The sequence below is a fragment of the Drosophila melanogaster genome, chromosome 3R, assembly GCF_000001215.4.
Source record: "Drosophila melanogaster chromosome 3R".
NCBI lineage: Eukaryota > Metazoa > Arthropoda > Insecta > Diptera > Drosophilidae > Drosophila > Drosophila melanogaster.
The window spans coordinates 28585691-28606050 of NT_033777.3; the positions used below are offsets into that span (position 1 = coordinate 28585691).

At 43.7% G+C, this 20360-nt stretch overlaps 2 protein-coding genes, 2 long non-coding RNA genes and 7 other non-coding genes across 17 annotated transcripts, besides 1 other annotated feature; 10 read left to right on the top strand and 1 right to left on the bottom strand.

The window, feature by feature from the left end:
- Window positions 1-357: 357 nt before the first annotated feature.
- Window positions 358-5696, top strand: lncRNA:CR43126 (long non-coding RNA:CR43126). Of its 2 annotated transcripts, none has more exons than NR_048504.2 (1): window positions 358-5696. It is a non-coding gene; the product is annotated as a long non-coding RNA:CR43126 (long non-coding RNA). The 2 variants fall into 2 exon arrangements; NR_048505.1 differs by having other exon boundaries at window positions 358-2437.
- A 2101-nt stretch (window positions 5697-7797) lies between these two features.
- On the top strand, window positions 7798-8593 carry lncRNA:CR43440 (long non-coding RNA:CR43440). The gene has a single exon (NR_125283.1). It is a non-coding gene; the product is annotated as a long non-coding RNA:CR43440 (long non-coding RNA).
- Window positions 8594-12368: 3775 nt separating this feature from the next.
- Noa36 lies at window positions 12369-13598 on the bottom strand. Its single transcript, NM_143365.3, has 2 exons — window positions 13040-13598; window positions 12369-12947 (listed from the first exon to the last, which is right to left on the bottom strand). Exons 1-2 carry the CDS (start codon window positions 13529-13531, stop codon window positions 12492-12494), a joined length of 948 nt encoding a protein of 315 aa, NP_651622.2. The 5' UTR covers window positions 13532-13598; the 3' UTR covers window positions 12369-12491.
- A 545-nt stretch (window positions 13599-14143) lies between these two features.
- On the top strand, window positions 14144-20087 carry Hrb98DE (Heterogeneous nuclear ribonucleoprotein at 98DE). Of its 6 annotated transcripts, none has more exons than NM_170370.2 (6): window positions 14144-14309; window positions 15016-15505; window positions 17082-17257; window positions 17322-17628; window positions 17918-18008; window positions 18371-19405. In NM_170370.2, exons 1-5 carry the CDS (start codon window positions 14262-14264, stop codon window positions 17989-17991), a joined length of 1095 nt encoding a protein of 364 aa, NP_733249.1. In that variant the 5' UTR covers window positions 14144-14261; the 3' UTR covers window positions 17992-18008; window positions 18371-19405. The 6 variants fall into 6 exon arrangements, with proteins under 6 accessions (NP_733249.1, NP_733250.1, NP_524543.1 ...); NM_170371.2 differs by having other exon boundaries at window positions 15028-15505; NM_079819.3 differs by lacking the exons at window positions 14144-14309; window positions 18371-19405 and adding exons at window positions 14717-14878; window positions 19772-20087.
- Window positions 14387-14467: a mobile genetic element.
- Window positions 15839-15978, top strand: snoRNA:Psi28S-3405a. The gene has a single exon (NR_003906.1). It is a non-coding gene; the product is annotated as a snoRNA:Psi28S-3405a (small nucleolar RNA).
- On the top strand, window positions 16008-16157 carry snoRNA:Psi28S-3305a. Its single transcript, NR_003907.1, has one exon. It is a non-coding gene; the product is annotated as a snoRNA:Psi28S-3305a (small nucleolar RNA).
- On the top strand, window positions 16187-16326 carry snoRNA:Psi28S-3405b. Its single transcript, NR_003908.1, has one exon. It is a non-coding gene; the product is annotated as a snoRNA:Psi28S-3405b (small nucleolar RNA).
- snoRNA:Psi28S-3405c lies at window positions 16457-16596 on the top strand. The gene has a single exon (NR_003909.1). It is a non-coding gene; the product is annotated as a snoRNA:Psi28S-3405c (small nucleolar RNA).
- snoRNA:Psi28S-3305b lies at window positions 16650-16799 on the top strand. Its single transcript, NR_003910.1, has one exon. It is a non-coding gene; the product is annotated as a snoRNA:Psi28S-3305b (small nucleolar RNA).
- Window positions 16866-17005, top strand: snoRNA:Psi28S-3405d. The gene has a single exon (NR_003911.1). It is a non-coding gene; the product is annotated as a snoRNA:Psi28S-3405d (small nucleolar RNA).
- snoRNA:Psi28S-3305c lies at window positions 17681-17832 on the top strand. Its single transcript, NR_003912.1, has one exon. It is a non-coding gene; the product is annotated as a snoRNA:Psi28S-3305c (small nucleolar RNA).
- Window positions 20088-20360: the final 273 nt, after the last annotated feature.

Below are 20360 nucleotides of genomic sequence, written 5' to 3' on the forward strand. Positions count from 1 at the left end.
ATGCTGAGCGACGCCATGTTACAGTTAACGATTTTCCCTAATGCGATCAATAATCGCTCGCTCTCCTTCTCGCCGTAGCGTGCTATCAGAAAATAAAAAGAAAAAATGTGGAAAAAAAACCATTAAGACGGGTTCTGGAGACCGAATCTCTGGGGAGACTGAGAATGCGACGACGCTCTGTTTTTCGAGAGAAACAAAAAGACCGAGTGTTTTGGCCTGGCCTGGCCTGGCTTGGCTTGGCTGGGTTTGGCTCCCAAACAAGACATTTAATAATATCTGTGTGTGTTTTTTCAGCCAGTTTTTTTTCGTATCCGTACCGCTTTTTCCCTTTTGAGGTTAAGGTATGCCAATGTCACTCTCATTCATTCCCATTCGCATTCGTGGCGAGGCATCGCGAGCGGCAGCAGCAAATCATCAGAACAGCGGCGCAGTTCACCTTTTTGGCAAGTCATTGCGAAAGTGACCCAGTTCTGCATCTGGCCAGCATCAGCCGCATCTCATCCGAGCATCCCACTGCATCCTACCTAAGATACCCGAAACATAAGCATCCACAGTTCATTGATAGCGCGTGCTGGCAGCTACTTCCTGGTATCCTGGCAATTTATCCACGTTTATGGTCCCGGATAAAACGCATTCTAATTTCGGGCCATAAACCATAGACGCCTTTCCTATTCCGCTTAACCCTTTCGCTTGGCCAAGTGTATCTGCGAGTGCCTGTGTGTGTGTGTCCGTGTGCGAGTGTGTGCCAATCCGTGAGAGTGTATGTGTGTGAGCCAGGCTCATTATTGCGTGTCATAAAAGGACGATTGTCTCGTTTCTCAATGAATGTTTTGCTCAATTAAGATCTACCTGAGCGGGAGGAAAAGCGGGGAATTTCCGCATTACTTTTCCATTTGTCAATGCAGCAGTTCTTTCTCCTCTCACTTTTTTGTAGCCTTCATCTAGGCGCTGAGACATTGAATTTTTGAAATTATCAATGAAATGTAATGAAACATTTCGCTTGTGGGAGAAATCACATTTTTATGATCGCCCCATTTCCGAGTAATTATAATGACTAATGACTTATGTCATATAGAGCCGTTTCCCCTTCACAAAAGCACTACTGAGTAATATTTTTATCATATTCAAGATTATCTTCAAATTGTTTGAATAATTGTTTACAATAACCATGGGTTAGATAAGATTGAGAGATAAGCGAAACTGAATCAGGAAAAAATCTTTCGCTCAACAATGGTATTCATAATATTTAACCTGTTTAACATTGTTTGGCTTGCCACTCGGATATCTATATCCCATCGTGATGATCATTAAACATCAAACACTTTCGGTGACTGAGCACATATGTACTCAAATCCTTATGTGCACTTCTAATAACCGTAATGTGCTTAAATATTTAATATTTTTATTGTATTTCACAGGCAATTCAAGTGGCTTTGGCTCATTAATGTTTGCCGTGTGGGCGTTGGGTTGGTAGGTATTTTTGTTGTTCAGAGCGCATCAAATGTGTGCTTTTTTGGCGTAGACTCTCTGCAAATAGTAATGCCAGGCAGTCCAAAAATGTGTACTTATTTACCTTTAGTCATTTATCTATTTATTTATTTGCTTTAAAAGCGCGCCACTGTAGGTCGGATTCACATGGCGATTTACATTGCGATTCGGATTCAGATTGGCTGCCTTTTTGATACAGTCGGATGTATTCGGCTCTAAGCCATGGTCAAACTTTTTAATTAGTTTCAATTGTTGGCGCCCAACGCATCCCCAAATGGTTATTTATGGAAAATATTTGCTTTACTACTTTTTTGCCGCTTTGTTTTGATTTTCGTTGATATGGCTTTAAAATGCTGCGCTTTCTGTTTGTTTTAAGCATTTATGTGACGCATGCGCCGTGTGGCAATGACTTTACAAAATCATATACATATATATCAACCGGAGAATTTGACCAACATTTCTCAGATAGATGACGTCCGCAGCTGTATCTGTTTCTATATCTATATCGGCGTGGTGGCATAATACGAATAATATTTATTTTTATTGTTATTATTGGTTATTGTTGATTTATTTGTTTGAACAATATTTTCGCACAAATTAAAATGCCCGGCCACCATGGGACATCGGACGATGGACATCCATATCAATGTCGTTTAAACGGTTTTCGTTGTCTTATTTGCTTTGTATTTTTTGGCTTAACCCAATTATCGGGGCTCATTTGTGATTATTTAACCATTTGCAACAGCAGCAACAGATGATCGCAAAGTTCTAATATGCAGCGCAAACAATTCGAGATCTTGCAGTGTTTCATAAAGTTTACTTAACGATTCTGCTTGGGATAATTAAATGGATATACTGTATAGAGAATCTTGGGAGTGTATGCAAATTAAAGAAGGGGTTGTCGCCAATTAAAAAAAATATATATATTTTGTTTATGTCACTCAATTCTAAAAAAAAAAAAAAAAAAAACTGCAGATTATCCGGTTTACGCTGGCATTTAAATCTTGTTTCGGCTCTTTTCAACTAATTTGCATTAACTTTTCCATAAAATTCATTAAACAAATTTTAGTTTGCATTATTGAATTCTTCTTTTTTATGTTTTTTGTTTTCGTAGATATACTCTTGTGTTTTACTTTTGTTGCTTTTGCTCTAAATAGACCAAACAGCAAATTGTTTGCCCAGCTAAGATTAGATAGAAAGTTTTATTTTAGATTTCAATATTCAATTTAGAATTGCCGCTTTTTATGGGGCATTTTGAGTTTGGGGTGTATTTTGCTATGGATCTATGAATCGGTATGCGTATCCGTATCTGTATCTGCGGCTGCGTGTGTATCTTGTTCTTTGTACTGCGTGTGCCGTAATGAGCGTAACCATAAAAGCGTCTTTTGTTTTACGACCGCATTGCGCGCGTGTTTACCATAGAAAACAATGCCAATTTTATGGCTGCCCCGGCCACGCAGACAATGGCCCAAAGAACCGCATCCCGACAGTCCAGCATCCAGCGATATAGGTAGTATATAGGGCTCCTTATGTACCTGGAGCCAAAGGTGATGGCGAAACTAGAGCGAATGGGTCGAAAGGGTGTTGGCGAGCGGGACGCTGCATTAATTAGAACACTGCGGATATGTGCATGTATGTATGGGTTTCAGGATCGAAATTACTTTCTTCGGGGCCATAAAGCGGCTCTTATCTAAATTAGGATGTTGCTTGTTTGCGGCTGTGTCTGCACAACATCGCCGTTTTCACTATTTGCGTAGGTGTTTCATTTCCGTTTCACAATTTATCTGGCGAGTGTGTTTGCCGGCACACTCAGCCGAGTAGCGCACCTTTAGCCGCCTCAAGATTTTCCTCTTTCCCTACTTTCACATGTGATTTTCCCTCGCGGCCTTATCAGTTTTTGGCGCGTCAGCCGTCGTCATCGTGATTCACATTTTTTCCTCCCTGGCCGCCGCTGTTTGCACTCGAAACAGTGACAGTAACCGAAAAATGCACTTTTAAAAGGGCCCCCGTACTCGGGGTTCGAATCGGACGATGCAGTTTGAGAATCGAGGGAATTTGGCGCATTTGGGGTGCGTGCCTTATCGCTGGGGAGCCCATGGGGCTACGACTCTAGATATCGCATAAATCAGAGCCTAGTCGCGCTTTTGCTTGATTATTTCCATTTTATCTATTTGGCTGCGGGTGGCTATAAAGTTTCTGGTTTTTATCTTTGTGCAAACACGGGAAAGCAGTGATATTAAGGCCCTGGCGACCTTATTTCCACCGGCCACCAAGAAAACAGCGAATTCTATTCTTTTAATTAGGAATCCGCAGAAGAGGTGGAACCCCTCAAAGGCAACCCAAACAGAGGAATTTCATTTTAATTTGTAGGGTAAATAGAAAATAGACGCCATCTTTTAAATTATGTAAGAATTTTTTCAAAACCAAAATAGAAGTTAATAAGTGCCACTGTTTGACTTTAATTAATTATTACTTATAATTATTTATTTCTGAACTCCAGTAATCTTATGCAAATATTTAATATAAGAATACATTGTAGTTAAAATAGGTACCACTTTGGCCGATTGTTCCTAATTTGTTTATCCTAATTTCACAGCAAATTTTTTAACCCATGTTTATCCGATCTTAAGTAATTTTCCAAACAAATTATATTTTGGCTCGAATCGCTCCAATCGATATAGTTGATTAGAACCCCGAGAGCCGGTTTTCTCCCACCAAACCAGTTTATGCAACCCCAAACTTTAGCTGGGATTTCGAGAGTGACCACCACCATATTGATCATGCGAAAGAATGTTTTGTTCAGCTCCCGTCCGAAGATACAGATTTCTTCTATCCACTCCTCTCAAAATACCCATGCAACTTAGCACCAGGCTGCTAATTACATATTCGTTGCCTGAAAAATTAACTTTCCAGCGGCGAACATTGTAGCATGCCAGTGGCGACAACGAGACTGCTGCCAGTTTTATAAAGTCCCCGCTGTGTTTTTTATCTACCTATCTGACTATCCGACTATCTAACTATCTAACAATATGTTATGAACTGAGCCTGGGCCCAGAAGCCGCCCATTTCAATGACGAGCGTTGCGTTGCGGCAGCCGAAAAGCTGTCAAATTGTCGAAAAAATTATTGTTATCTTGCTGCGCGTTATTGAGTGGCCGTGTTCACACGCAGCTCCAGCTCAAGATACAGATACAGCTACAAAGATACATTTGTATCTACACATGTCCGTACAAACAATTCAATTAATTGTTGTAGAGCGGAATATGTCACATCGGAGGGATATGGATGGCTAGCTTTGGACTGGGCATATAGTTTTTTTTTTCGGGGGGGCTGTAAGCCCAAACTCTTCGGTAGTTTATTGATTTACAAGCTGGGGCCCCCGTATCGCAGATAGATGCAGGTTTATGGGTGGCGTCCACTTGGGGCTCCAGTAGTACAACCATAACCATAGCTATCACTACAGCTGGAACTGGAACTGGAACCGACTTATCGCAGTGGCGTTGTGATTTTTTGAGTGTCGAAACGCCAAAGCAAATATGATTGGAGTTTTATTTACTCTGGCCCGTCCGATTGGGTCTTAATTACTTCCGAAAACAATGACAACCGATGACCAGTGGCGATACGAGCCCCGTCGCCGAGCATTAATCAATTTACAACGAGATTTAAGCAATGACATCGGTAAATAATAAAATAAATACAATTTGAATACCGGTTTGCCATTTTCTGGCTATCATTCATAAACTTTTGTGCGGCCTGACATGAAAATTAGCTCTTCAGCCAAGGCAGACAGCGCAGCGATCTCCGAGATCTCGTAGATCGGAGATCGCAGATCGGAGTCGTCTAAAGCTGGAACTCCGATCGCTGAAGAGCTCCAGACTCCGGAGTTCGAGTTGGCGATGGAGATGGAGACCTGAAGAGCATGGCTGTTGATCACGGTGATGACTGCGTAAAAACGAAAAGTAAAAACACCAAACTGGCACACAGCTTCGGATGCTTGAGATGTGTTGCCCGTTTGTGTTAATCCCATCAAGACCCAGCACATTATGAAGTAGCAACACCAGCAACAATAGCACCAGCACTACCACAAACATGGAAACAGCACAAACTGGAGCTGCACTGAAAGAAATATAGTTCATTAGAACCACTTAATACTAATACTAAATGTATCTATATTTGAACCATTACCTTACGCCGAAGTAGGATAGCTGCAAATGTATTATGAAAATATAAGAAATAAATAAAAGAACCGAATTTTGAAAAGTTAAATGCATTTTAAAAATTATTTAAATTCAAGGTCATAAATATGTCACATATGTAGACCACACCAGATAGACCCCAATTCTTTTCCGTGTGGAACCCGAAGCTGCGACTGGAGTCCCAAGTTGGAGCTGGAGTTGGAGTTGGAGCTGCATGTGGTGAGTGCTCATGTGCTCCACTGGAGGCTCCATCTCTACATCAACGGCACAAGTGACATAAGTGGCGCTTACCCGATGATGCGTGCGCATCCAACGAGCAGCCAAAAGTCAGTCCAGAGCTCCGCAGCTTGTCTTCATCGTTTTGTAAGAGTCATCTCATCATTTTGCTTGTCGCCATCTGGTTGCGACTTGGTCCGGCTGATAAGAACGTGTTAGGTGTACCATGGAGTTGTTAAATGCAGCACCGCTGCGTCGTGTGTGGTCCATCGATGGCGCTTGATAAGAGAATTTTGGATGCATTCGATCCATGGGTCGTACCGACATACCACGGCATGCGAGCGAGGGCTCTCCCGGTTTTTAGTTTTGGTTTTGGTTTTGGCCCGGTCTACCCATGACGTGACGGGCGGCTGACGTGCCAAGTGCCATCGAAAATGGCAAGTCATTGGCATTTCAACTGGACATGCGGCACCCTTGTTAGCCCGAGCTGTCTCTGACTCTTTGGTTCCAACTCTCTGACTGGGACTCTGCAGGGCATACATATGCTCATATCTGGCAGTGACTGAACATCCTTCGACGCATAACGGGCAGCACAGGATAAAAATCCAACCCCCTGCCCTCCGCCGGATGACGCAGCAATCGGCGAAAGCGTTAATTTAATAATGGCCAAATTTGTGACTGAATGTCGGTTACTATAATTTGGTGCAATATGGGAAATGTGTGGCACCTTTCCGGCACGGGAGGTGTGTTTGTTTTCCCAGTCGCTGCTGCCCATAATTGTTACACTCGGCTGCACCAAAGTCAAAGCTACAAAGTCAATGACATCCAGAGCAAACAGCGCAGAAGTGCCCGGCAAAACTGAAAGTCTTAATCAATCGATAAGTGAAAGGAGGGAAAACTCACGGGAAAACACAAGAAACTAAACCTAAAATCTTTGAATATTAATAGTAACTGAATTAAATAATTCCTTAACAAAGATGTATGTGATATGCAAATATGAAGATGCCTCAAAACGAAAAATAGAAAAGTATATAACGAAAATTTCCCTTTCGCTAAAAATCAAGTGGCACTAAAACACAAAGCCTTTTATGGCCGGCCACAATAATTTGCTGGACAAACAAAGATCCGCCACTTCATAAATAGTTTGCACTTGACAGCTACTGCAGCAGAAGCCGTTGATTTGATTCCTGCCCCGATCCCCAAGTACCCAAACCCCGATCCCCAATATTCCCGAACTGAAGTTGTGGTGTGAAGTTCTTGTGATTCACTCGGTCGGTGCGAAATCAAAGAGATCTCCGCCAGGCGGCGGCCAAAAGCATCATAAAAAGTTGGTACCTTGTGTCCACCAGCAGAGTTCATTGATTTTCTGTTTGGGCGGGCAACTCAACTCAATCAAAAATCCAAAACGAAGCTGAAGAAGAAAACAGGAATCTGGAAACATAAAACCAAACGAAGAACTTGGGAAAACGCGCACGGCGGTGGCACTCTATTAGCACCTCTAAAGCACAATTTACAACAAACATTTACAACTGTCAATTGGCAACAAAGCCGGCCAGCGAAGGGTGCATATGATGGCCAAAGAGGAGATCGGCCAGAAATTAAGGATTACAGGTCACCCGATGCGGCCACAAAGGCACCGCCGGTTTTAGGATTACGATGAGATGGTTTTTCGGGAACTGGCCGCTGACGAATTGCCGGCAATTAGTTAGCATTAAACAACAACTAATGGCATCAACGTGCATCAAGAACCTTTCAATAACACACATATCAGTATGAATGCACACAGGGCACACAATCGTATCTGTCACAGGGCATACATACATACATATAGTACGGTTTAAGAAACGAAATTAATAAAAATTTCACTTGAATTGACAAAGTGCCCGAACGCCGTGACGTTCAACTGACGACAAGTGCCACTTGACAAGCTGCCGAACTTGAAATTTTTTTTCATTTCAATATTTCATTGTTACCCCCGGCAAATACACGGCATATACCCAACATATAGAAGTCTGACTCTTGGTCTGGCTTGATTCGCTCGATGTGTTACCTGTCCGCCAGCCTCGTCCCACAGCTGGCGATTAATCTTGACATTGAGTTGCTTTTGCTGTTGCAGAGACAGATGCAAAGACAATGGCCCACTGGCATATATAAATGCGATTTTCTCGACCAGACACTGTTGACAATAAATAATTTAGCCATCTATAATGGCCCGTTGATGAGTGCTGTTTGGCCAGCGAGGAGGAGGAGACGCTCCCACACTTTTTCCACCGGCGATTGCATGCAAGATTGCGATCATAATCATGGGAGTTCACGTGCAGAGCACGCGGCCGCTGGAGGAAGGACAAGTGGCAAGACTCGAAATCCAGGACATGTAATGGGATGGATGTGCGAGCAAATAGATTCCCAGGCCGTTTGAACTGGTGCTTCACGACAAGTGCGGGTCATCATAATCATCGGCATCATCATCGACATTATTACAATCGACCGCAACTACTTTAATTACACTGTTAGCCGCAGGCCAAACTACACTGGTCAACAAACTCAGGGTGGAAAATCTGAAAGGTGTTATGTAGTAAGTTGGGGTTGGTATTCAGCTTTTTATAATATGTCAATGTACATTTTACTTATTCTGATTTATGATGAGCATAATAAGGGAAATATGTTATAAAACTGCAAAATGATATGATGGGTAATATATGGATCTATTTTTGGAAATATGGATAAAATATTGATATCATTCAGTAGCTTAGTACTTAGTACTTCGCTACTACTATAATTATGGTGAAAGTTAAGAGTATATACTGCTCACTCAAATGAGCAAAAACCTAAGCCATGTATTTCCTTGCAGTCCAGTGTAAGCTGAGGTTAATAACTGTAGCACGCCATGGGCGTGAAAGGTGGGCGTACCCGCTTACCAATTGTAATGCAAAGCGCGCGCGCGTGTGTGGGTGAGTGGAATGGAGTGGAGTAAGGGGATGTGGGGTTCGAACCAGGACCCTCGGGCGTATTGCAAAATTCAGCTTCGCTCGATGGCAGAGCGGAGCGTCTCGCCGCTCAAGTGCGGCTCAATAGCCCGCCGGGCTATTGACAGAAATCAAAACGGTCCAGAATGGGCGGACTCAGTGGGCTAAATGGCAAGCGCTGGCGAGATTTTTTGCTTCCTGCGACGGCCCCTTTTTTTGCAGGCATTTGAGAAGACGGCTTATCGTGGCATCAAAACAAATTCGTTTGAAATTAATTCGGAGATTTGCTTTCATTAGGCCGCTTGCCGGGTGCAAAGTATGTAGCTGCGTTGGCAAACACACAATGGCAAAAGGAGAAACCACCGACACGGCGTGCGGCTAATCCCTAAGCCAAACTTTTGGCTGGTGGAAGGTCGTTTCAGGTCCAAGTTTCGCCGCCCTCCATCCCCCGCCAACACGTGACCCTCAATTGTTACATGCCGTAAACCAACACCCACCCACCCAGGCCATTCGATTGTGTTCCGGAATCGCTTTTCTGGCTGCGTCATCACTTTGAATTTCTGGCGAAGAGCCGTGCATATTGCTCCTAATGCGACAGTTTAATTGCAGGTGAGGCGCATCGGGTCGCGTGCCCAGGGAAGCGCCGCTGATGCAATTAGACAGCCAACGACTTTCCCATTGTCCTGCCGTGACTTCTCCATTGAATCGCCTGTGTGCGGGCGGGCCTCCTGGTGTCGCTTTCCCGGCACAGTAGCTTCTGCCTTCGCCCAGTCCTGCTGTGCGGGTGCAGTGTGGCACACCTGGACGAAACTCTTGTCCGACTCGATGGCGATGGCTTTCTAACAGCTTTCGGTAAGGATGCTGTTGTCTGTGGACGTGTGCTGATTCGAATTAAGTCCTTATCAGGATTTATAAAGAATTTTTATTTGGATATTAATAATACCACTCATAAGCATAGTAATCAATATAATTTACTAACATAGCTTGCTTATAAATCAGTCGAAGACACTTTTCTCTGGGGAAGGCAAGGGTCAATTAACCCATCGTTATTTTGAGAACTTATTCTCAGGGACTCGCCCACAGGACGAAGTAGATCAAAGGCGTACCCCTGCGCCGAAAAGCGCAGACCAGGAACTTGGGTTCTCATTCCATCTGGCCAGAACTGGCCAGAAACTCGAACGCGGACCGAACAACAAAAAAAAGAGAAAAAACTTTCTCACATTACATCACGGACCAGTGAGGACGGCTAAAACAACAAGGACGAGCAACTGAAGCGCTCTAAATGGACACCGAACAACATCGTTTAATATTGATGGCCATTGTTTGAGCGCTTTATGATGGGAAAGTGAGCCCATCTCCGTGCCACTGCCTACGCTTTTCCACCGGACCACGTTGTGTTGGTGTTGCCGGTTCAAGTGAATATTTAATTAAATTGTTTTCTAATAACCACGCGCTACTTTGCTGGACGCAAAACACGCGTCCGCAAGCGGCGAGCGGCGGCAGGACACGCGGCATTCGGACCGATACCGGGACACACCTTGTTGTGCCAACAACATTAGCAGGGGCCTAAATAAAAAAAAGTACGATGAAAACGAGAGCCACCCCTTTTTCGCTGCGTATCCTGGTTCTAATTTTCCAAATTACGCACCATCAATCATCGCCAGCTTTGACGAACGTCGATGGCGAAGTGGATGTGGATATGGTAGATGTTGATGATGACGTTAGATACCACCCCCACCGAATCCAAACTACCTAGACCATCCCAACCAATCCAATCCCATGGCGCAATCACTTGAAGCGAGCAACGCTGCGGCAGCCGCAAGATGAAATTAAATTAAACTTCAAGTGGCCGCAAGGACCTGCTGAATCCTAAAATCCTAGAGTCCTTAACCCGTAACCATGGGAAGCTGTGCCGCTCCGGCTGTTTTCCATCGTAATTAACGCTAATTGCGTTTGGCCATAAGCCGCACTTTTTGACTTCTCCACGTGTTCCTCGGATTGTCCACAGGATTTTCCCACCTTAATCCTTGGCCATGGCTGTGTTTTTGTTATGGATTGACTTTGGCCGACAAAAATATTGGCATTGCATAAATAAGCAGTAGATAATGCTGATCGGAAGTGATTACAGTTTGCGTTTGGCATTTCTTGGGAATCCTGATCCCAGCGAGATTTTAAACCCGAGACCCATCCATCTGGTAATTGAGAATGCACTCCGGCTAATGAAGGCGGTCATCGTGATGGGAAGTGACCAAATTGGCTGGACAGAGTGGTCTCAAGGATTAATATCGCAGTGCAATTAAGAACTCAATCACTGTGACTCGACTCGGGTCTTGTTTGCCTCTCTCTGATTACATTTATGAAATTATTATTGATGTTTGGCACTGACCACCACAGCCCACAGTCCATAAATGGCACACCCCCTCCATCTAGCCCCCATAAGCCACCCCGTTTCTAATTTTGTTGAGTAGCCCTAACTCCAATGGCTTGGACATCGCCTCGGCCGGAATAGACAGGCCATTTTGATTGAAATGCAGACACAAATGCTGGCAGGCGGCCATTAAGCTGCTCCGATCTATACATAAGTATGGTCGTGTAAGTAACCACAGCAGGGGGTATCTTAGCAAGGCTAATTACACATTATACCAAGGATATGGTAGGTATCAATCCATCTTTAAAGTTCGTAGGGAAAAATATAAGTGAAGAGAAATCTTGCTTTAAATGTTTAATATTAGCTACTATAGAGACCGGATTATGTTTTAAATCAAAGGACTATTGTTCCCACCGCGACTGTATGTGCATCCCATATCCTCTCACACTAATCTGTATTATGTACACAGTTGATTTGCCTGCCACTCATGCCACCCAGTCCCCGACCCCATGCGTCCACATCCTCGCCCAGGACTCGCCTACATAAGTAACGCCACATATGATTTCATTCATATGCAGAAGAACTATGCTCCTCCCTTATATCAGGCCGCTCATTGATTTGCAATGCCTAAAATGTTTCAGACTGATGATGGGTCGAACCCTGCCCACATCCCGTGCCCCACATGGCCCAGCAACCATCGCCCATCTACCCATTGCTGTTGCTGTTCCGCTCTGCCTAACTGACAAACATTCCCAAATGCCGAAGTGCGTGTCTTTCGCTTGGTGTGTGTGGTGTGTTTGCCATCGTTTTTGGAAATATTATATGCTCATACCTCCGTTTTCGAGTAAATTGTGTAAATATTTGCGCTCGTAAGTGGATTGGAGATGGATGAGTCTATCAGCAGAGAAGTTGGCGCTGGCAGAGCCGTTGGCATCGCCATCATCATATGCGTACGGGTTGGCCCTGCTGCTCCTCCCTGCCCAGGGCCATTATTTCCAATCCGCACCCGCAGTTCCCCAGTTATCCTCCCTTGTGGAATTTGGATTCGCATTCGCTTGCGCATTTACCTTTCGACTTTCGCCCACAGTCCACTTGCAGCTTGTTGCATTTTATAAAATGGCTACTTGGAAACTCTACAATTTGACAAAGAATTTATTTCCCTATTACATCGAGAGAAACGACTGCACAGCCGAGAATTCATTCGCACACTTAGAGGGACTAACAAAAGGCCATTTACGAGTATATAAACAATTCAGCCTTATTTGGTGGCCTTTTTGTCGGTTTCCTTCTCCGGTTCACTTTCTGTGGTCTCGTCCTCTTCCTCATCATCATCATCGTCTTCATCGCTTTCATCATCGTAGTCTCCATCGGACTCATCTTCATCGTCATCACCCCCGTAGGAGTAGCCCCCACTGGCGGCGCCACCATAATAGCCACTGCCACCGGCTCCATAGTATCCACCGTATCCCTCCTCGTCGTCGCTGTTGCCTCCTTGTTGCTGTCGCCCGAATTTGTGCGACCGCGTGGACATGCTGAGGTCCTTGGTCACCGAGGTATCGTAGTTGCACTTGGGGCATGGAATTGGCTTGTTCTTGTCGTACTTGAAGCCCTTGCGACGCACGTGATCCTCGCAGTAACAGGTCTTGCAGCGCAGGCAGGAGTATTGACCCAGCTTGTTGCACGATTGACACTTGTAGTTCTCCGACTCCAGCACCTGGAACCGAATGGATTGCATTACCAAAAGGCGTCATATGAATCTCAAAATGAAGTTCGGAACAAGCTTAATGAGTATTTTTGGTTACCCACCTGACAGCTGGCCTGGTGCTCGAACTGATCGTCCTCGCACAGGAATCCGTTGCAGAAGGAGCACTTGAAGATGCGCCCACCGTGCTCCCAGACACCGCGTTCGCACTCCAGGCAGGTCGCATTCTGCAGCGGACACGTGCAGGCGTGGTTTTGGAGACACTTGCGTCCGTGGCAAACCCAAGCCTCGCAGAAGTCGCAGATGGCGCCCACCATTCCGAGGCCCGTGGTGTAGACGCCCGGATGTTTGACCACGCAGTCGCCGGTCTTTAGCATGCACTTGATTTTCCCGCACTGGGCGCAAATGGGTAATCTCTGAATGCTCTGGCAGAAATAGCAGAAGGCTCTCGACTTCTGCTTCTTCTCGCACTTGTCGCACTCCATTGGTGCATTGCAGGGCAAATCCGCAAGAGGCACCTCTCTGCTGCGGATCTCCTTGAGGCGAAGCTTCTGCTTCTCGGCCTTCTTACGCTGCCCAGTCTTCTTTTTCGGCATTTTTGAAATCAAGGAATTAGAAAACTTATTTCCTTACGTGTGCGGCAGTGTGGCTGCTGCGGGTGCGCCGAAAAATACCACAAAAAGCTTTCGAATATTCCGCTAAATATGTAGCTACATCTTGAAAATAGCTACAAAAAATGCGTTAAATTAGCATCGTGGAGTTAGCGGCGACGGCGGAGCCGAGTAATTTAACACATCATTTTTCTGGCCAGCGTGCATTTTGGAATATGCTCTGCGAGTGGAGATATTCCTTGAAAAGTAGCTAGCCGATTTTTTTATTGCATATTTTATATACTTTCTGAGTCCTATAAACTTTAGTCGTACATAGATAGTTAGATCTCTTAAATAGTTCGATTTATTAAGATTTTTGCATTTGTATTTTTTTTGGAATTTACCTATAAATAGCGAAAAATTAAATAAATAAATAAGATTCTCATTTTCCATATTTCACCGTTCTGCCATAGACGCTAATTTGACCCACATAGATTTTCAGTGGAAACAAGTGGAAGCAACAACCGATTAGTGTAACCAAATACCTTTGCTTTTATTTAGGTCTAGTATTTTTGTAAGGTCTGTCTACGGCTTTCCTTTCCACAGGAAAATATATTTTCAGTTTTAGGGAAGGGGTGCTACAGTGAGCGTCTTTCGTTCCCAGTGTCGTTATTTCTATAGTATTGCTGAGATATATATCAGAGCAGTAAAGATATTTAAATATAAGTTCTTCGAAATGGGTGGTCACGACAACTGGAACAATGGTCAAAATGAGGAGCAAGATGTAAGTAGCACACAAAACCGCGACTGCACAGGGAAAAAACTCAGTTCGGCCATAATCCCAATATATATATATTTTGGTGATCAACGCGCTTTTACCCATGCGGCAACTAAAGTTGATGTGCTAAAGCATTTCGTTGCGGTTTTGTTACTTAAGACTAAGACTAACAGTAGTTGTATCTTAATAGTGCTAGGGAGTACGATGCTGTCGGTATTGGTTTCTCTTTTAGCTTTTTAGTGCAAAAGGCGTGATCAAGAATACACATGTTACACACATTTTTTAAGGCATGGTGAAAAGAAACAGGGCAGATATTGTAAAAGTATTGTATTGACAAGGGTGTCTGTCAACTTATCGTTATCGTTCTAGGTAGTATCGAATAGGTGCTGGGTTTAATCGGGTTGTAGAAACGGTCACACTGTATTCAGTTTTTTCATTCGTCTCGTGTGTCAGGGGACTTTCTCCATTTGCAATAGCAAAAAAAATAGTTAGATTAGAAGTTGTTCAACTTTTGCATTAGTAAAATGGTGAACTCGAACCAGAACCAGAACGGCAACTCCAATGGCCATGATGATGTAAGTAGTGGATATTAAGGGTCTAGAAATTTCCTGTAAGCTGGTGTCTCGCCTTGCCGGTCGCCATTTTGAAAATTACGCATGTGTCTCAAGGGCGGAAAGTGAGGTTATGGCCATTGATAAAATCAATAATTTAGGACTTTCCTCAGGACTCCATCACCGAGCCGGAGCATATGCGCAAGCTGTTCATCGGTGGCTTGGACTACCGTACCACCGACGAGAACCTAAAGGCTCACTTCGAGAAATGGGGCAACATCGTGGACGTGGTGGTCATGAAGGATCCGCGCACAAAGCGTTCCCGCGGATTCGGATTCATCACCTATTCCCACTCGAGCATGATTGATGAGGCCCAAAAGTCGCGTCCCCACAAGATCGACGGTCGAGTGGTGGAGCCCAAGCGCGCCGTTCCCCGTCAGGACATTGATTCCCCGAATGCCGGAGCCACCGTAAAGAAACTCTTTGTTGGCGCCCTCAAGGACGACCATGATGAGCAGAGCATCCGCGACTACTTCCAGCACTTTGGCAACATCGTCGACATCAACATAGTCATTGACAAGGAGACTGGCAAGAAACGCGGATTCGCCTTCGTCGAGTTCGACGACTACGATCCCGTGGACAAAGTTGTGTGTAAGTACAACGCTTTTCCTAATCTAGACAATATCAAATATCCTTTAAGAATGATTTATCTCTTCGAGAGTAGACTGTTAGGAAAATCACATTGCCATGTTCTTAGATTTATACAATACAGATTGAATTATCTGCACAGGAAACGAATATTAACCCCATTTGTGTACGCGGCGTTCGTGTAGAAAAAAAGTATGACATGCAACCACCCCTAATCTATATGCTCAATCAGCTCTGGCACATTGTAGGGCTTCTCGTAAATGTCCATCAGCGTCGGATAAACGAATGCGCACTATAAGCAAGAAATTTCGATAAAATTGCAATTATTACAATATATCCACAGTCCCAGCTCCGCATAGCAATGTTCGATGTGCTTGTGCGGCGTTTGTGACTGTAAGAATAAATTCCAGCCAGTATTATATCATTGTTGTTGGTGCTCTTCGTGCATCAACGATGAAAGAGTATATGGCACACTATAGCTTGAATCTAAAACTGTTTCCTAATATCACAGTACTGACAAATTAACTGGTTTGAAACCATCACCAGGGTAGTTTTTTTTTAAACGCTGTGAGATGAATTAAAGCGTCGGCTAAGCTATGTTATGCGAATGTAAGCATTGCGCCTATTCAGTGTAACACGCAGCCTCGTTACAATAGTTCAATTAATTGCTATTATGGAAATCGATACACAGTCCCAGCTCCGCATAGCAATGTTCGATGTGCTCATGCGGCGTTTGTGACTGTAAGATAAAAGACCCAGCCCATATTATATCGTGTTGTTGGCGCTGTTCGTGCATCAACGATGAAAGAGTATAAGGCACAATATCACATTGAATTACCAACTATATGAAAAGAATGAGTATCTAAATGCCTTCGCTTACTTGAATATACTGACAAATCCACAGAATGGTGAATGTTATTTAGCGTGAATATATCTCCTAAAATTAGCTACGATTCCACAGTCCCAGCTCCGCACAGCAATGTTCGATGTGCTCGTGCGGCGTTTGTGACTGTTAGAATAAATTCCAGCCAGTATTATATCATTGTTGTTGGTGCTCTTCGTGCATCAACGATGAAAGAGTATAAGGCACACCTTGATTATCGAACCGATTAAACAGAAAGTTTCTAGATCAGCCCCTTCGTGGACGTCACAGTACTGACAAATTGACGGGCTTGAAAAAGTCGCCTGTATGGTTTTTATTTAAACGCTGTGAGATTAATTTAAGCGTCGGCTAAGCTATGTGATGCGAATGTATATTATAAATCAATTCTGTGTAACACGCAGCCTCGTTACAACTGCAAATCAAATGCACCGAAATGGTGAATGTGTACTATCCGATATCGATCCTAATTTTAGCTAAAATTCCACAGTCCCAGCTCCGCATAGCAATGTTCGATGTGCTCGTGCGGCGTTTGTGACTGTAAGATGAAATCCCAGCCAGTATTATATTGTTGTTGTTGGTGGTGTTTGTGCACCAATGATGAAAGAGTATATGGCACACTATCCTCCGGATGCACCACATAGGGAAGTTCATTTTCGAATACCACTAATAGCATGCTTTCCCTCTTTATTTTTGCAGTGCAAAAGCAGCATCAGCTGAATGGCAAAATGGTGGACGTAAAGAAGGCCTTGCCCAAGCAGAATGACCAACAGGGAGGTGGCGGAGGACGCGGTGGTCCGGGTGGTCGTGCCGGTGGAAACCGCGGAAACATGGGCGGTGGAAACTACGGCAACCAGAATGGTGGCGGCAACTGGGTAAGAACTTATTGATCGCCATCAATTCGATTTGAGGCTTATTACTGGTTAATTGGCATTGCAGAACAACGGTGGCAACAACTGGGGCAACAACCGCGGGGGTAACGACAACTGGGGCAACAACAGCTTCGGTGGTGGCGGCGGCGGCGGTGGTGGTTATGGCGGTGGCAACAACAGCTGGGGCAATAACAATCCGTGGGACAATGGCAATGGAGGCGGCAACTTTGGAGGCGGCGGCAACAATTGGAACAATGGTGGCAATGATTTTGGAGGCTACCAGCAGAACTATGGCGGCGGTCCGCAGCGAGGTGGCGGCAACTTCAACAACAATCGCATGCAGCCCTACCAAGGAGGTGGTGGATTCAAAGCAGGTGAGCAACAGCACGTCTGTTGATGCATTACTGATAACAACTAGATAGCAAGACACAGTACCCTGACACCTAACTGTTAGAGCGTCGATAGAGTTTGGCAGTTAGCTTATTAAACGCTGTGAGATCAACTGACGATGGCCTTCGCTATGTTATGCGTATGTAAGATAATCCCAGTACGACGTAACACGCAGCCACGTTACAGTTTTTTCATGAACAGTCACCACCAGTATAGAAACTAGACTAGAAAGACGATTGGATATGTTCCTAACGATCCTGGGTTTTCTTTTAGGCGGTGGCAATCAAGGCAACTATGGCGGAAACAATCAGGGCTTCAATAACGGTGGCAACAACCGCAGATATTGAGAGAGATTCCGGACGAGGTGAGACATCCAAATAACCACTACTAACACAAAAATATACATAGTCCAAGGCGAATTCAGGCCATAACTAACCGCTTATCTATCCCGTATGACCATTAATCTTTCGCTTGATTTGACAAACATATGTTGTGTGTTTTTTTTTTTTTATAATAGCGCCCTTATCGGCATTTTTGGTAGTTTATAAAGCATATTGAGACTAAAAAGCAAAACGGCTGAGACAGTCCGACCCACCTTACTCAACAAACTTATATACGTATTTACACTTTTAAGTATTTAGAGAACAAAAACCCATCAACCAATTAAGAACTCCTTTTCATACCAATTGTTTTAAATAACGTTTCTCATTTATCGACATTTTATAGGTGATAAAGTAAAAGTCGCTCAGTATAATCCCAAAATTCAAAGTCAAGTAAACGATACGCAATTCAATGATCAATATGATGAAGTATGAACGCACGTTCATAGTCCTAAGAAGTTTTCCGAGCACCACAAACCAAACATTACAGATTGATTGATCAGGATCAGTGCAGTGCAGTGAAGTCGTAAGAAGTTTGGTTCAGTCTTGGATTAGAACAGAAAGAGAGATCAGTACCAAGCAAGACCAGACCAATACAGAGTGCAGTGCAGTGCAGAGCAGTGTGTGAGCTAAACAGAAGAAACACAGCAAGTGGCAGTACACGTACACAGAAGGTGACCAGGATTCCATTCAATTTGTCTTTGCAAGCGATGATAAATTGAATGTCAAGAGGCGCATCGAAAACTATCCAATACCCACAGAATTGTAATCTATAATTTGCAACCCATATGTAGCAGCCCATATAAGTAACATTGTAATTAGATCCACAAAGCCGACGACAGGCCAAACATTTGTATCTCCACCACACGAGCAACCAACCAACCAACCTACTTAAAACAACCAGTCATAAACGAATCAGCTATGTAAAACTTCAAGGCGGCAGCCGAGAGATATGTTTCTTTGGTTGCAGACAGCTCTCCAGTCCATCGGCTGCCGGCAACTTTTGATAATCAGAGCAGAAAACACAAAATATATAAAAACATGTATTACATTTTACAACTTTACTAGGCTAAGTTCTCATAGAATTAAATCGAGTAGAGCGTGCGGAGCGACTTCTGCATCCATCCGCACGCTACCCTAGTCTTAATAATTTTACTATTCAAGTTCTAAGCGAACCTGACCGTGTGTGGAGGAATCTAGATACTTAGATTTTTGAATAAGTGTCGACATGGATATAACCTCTTCCGCTGCTTAGATGTAACCGATCAACAAACAACCTTTATTGTAATTTATACCTTTTAGCAAGCAGTCTGTCTGAGGAGTCAGCGCAATTATACTTAACAAAATTTACATTTTAATGTAGCTAAAAAATACAAGATGCAAAAAAAAAAAATAAGCAAGTGTCCCGCAATTGATGTAAACTCTGACGAAAGAACAAAAAGTATATAGCTAAGCCAAAGCCTCGTAGTTTTCTATATTTCTGTAGCAGCATCAGCAAAAGGATCTCGATCAGAATGAGAGTGTATTGCAGAGGTAACAAGGTGCAGCAAGTCTGACCAGGTCCAAAAGCCAGCCAAGAATATGTACTTTACTATAGCATTTGTTGTGGGCGGGCCATTAACGTCGTTCGAGAGTTCTCCTTTCACTCGCTTAACAGGAATCATTTTCCCCTTTTATTTGATTTGCCCCCCGCCTGCTGTACCATGTCATTTACAACCATGTATATTATTGTAATTTCTGTTGCCAGTTGGCTGCGAAAAGTATGCGAAGCGCTGAAAGACTGCCGCCGCGCTACTGAATGCAGCCACGGAAGGTGCCCGCGTTTGCTAGCAACTCCGGTCGCTGGGTTTCGGTTCCCTCTGGGTAAGTAATCCTCCGCAGATCCCAAATCCGGAAAAAGTTGTAACTTTCAGGTGGTCTGAATCGGCTCGTCGCACCTGAGGATGGAATGGATGTTGAACGGTTTCCCCTCTGCACCATCGTAAATATACGACTTTTATTTATTACTTCATTTTATTTTCATTATTACTATCTTTGAATAAAGAAATTTCAGAATACCAAACAAAATGATTTTCGTTTCATTTTGAATTAAAATTTCACCAGTGGGGGAAAATAACGGTATTTGAACAATAATGGCGTTGCGAATGTAACGTGATTGGCGTAAAATCGCAAATTCCGTTTTATATAGTTGAATGATTTTCAAAGCATTCATTTTGTTGCATTTAATGTTAAATTTTAATTAGTCCACTGAAAATAATAAATCATGATAAATGAGCACTGTGTCTGTCACTTTGTTGTTGGTTTGAGTCTTCTCTAAGTGGTGAATAAGTTTTCTG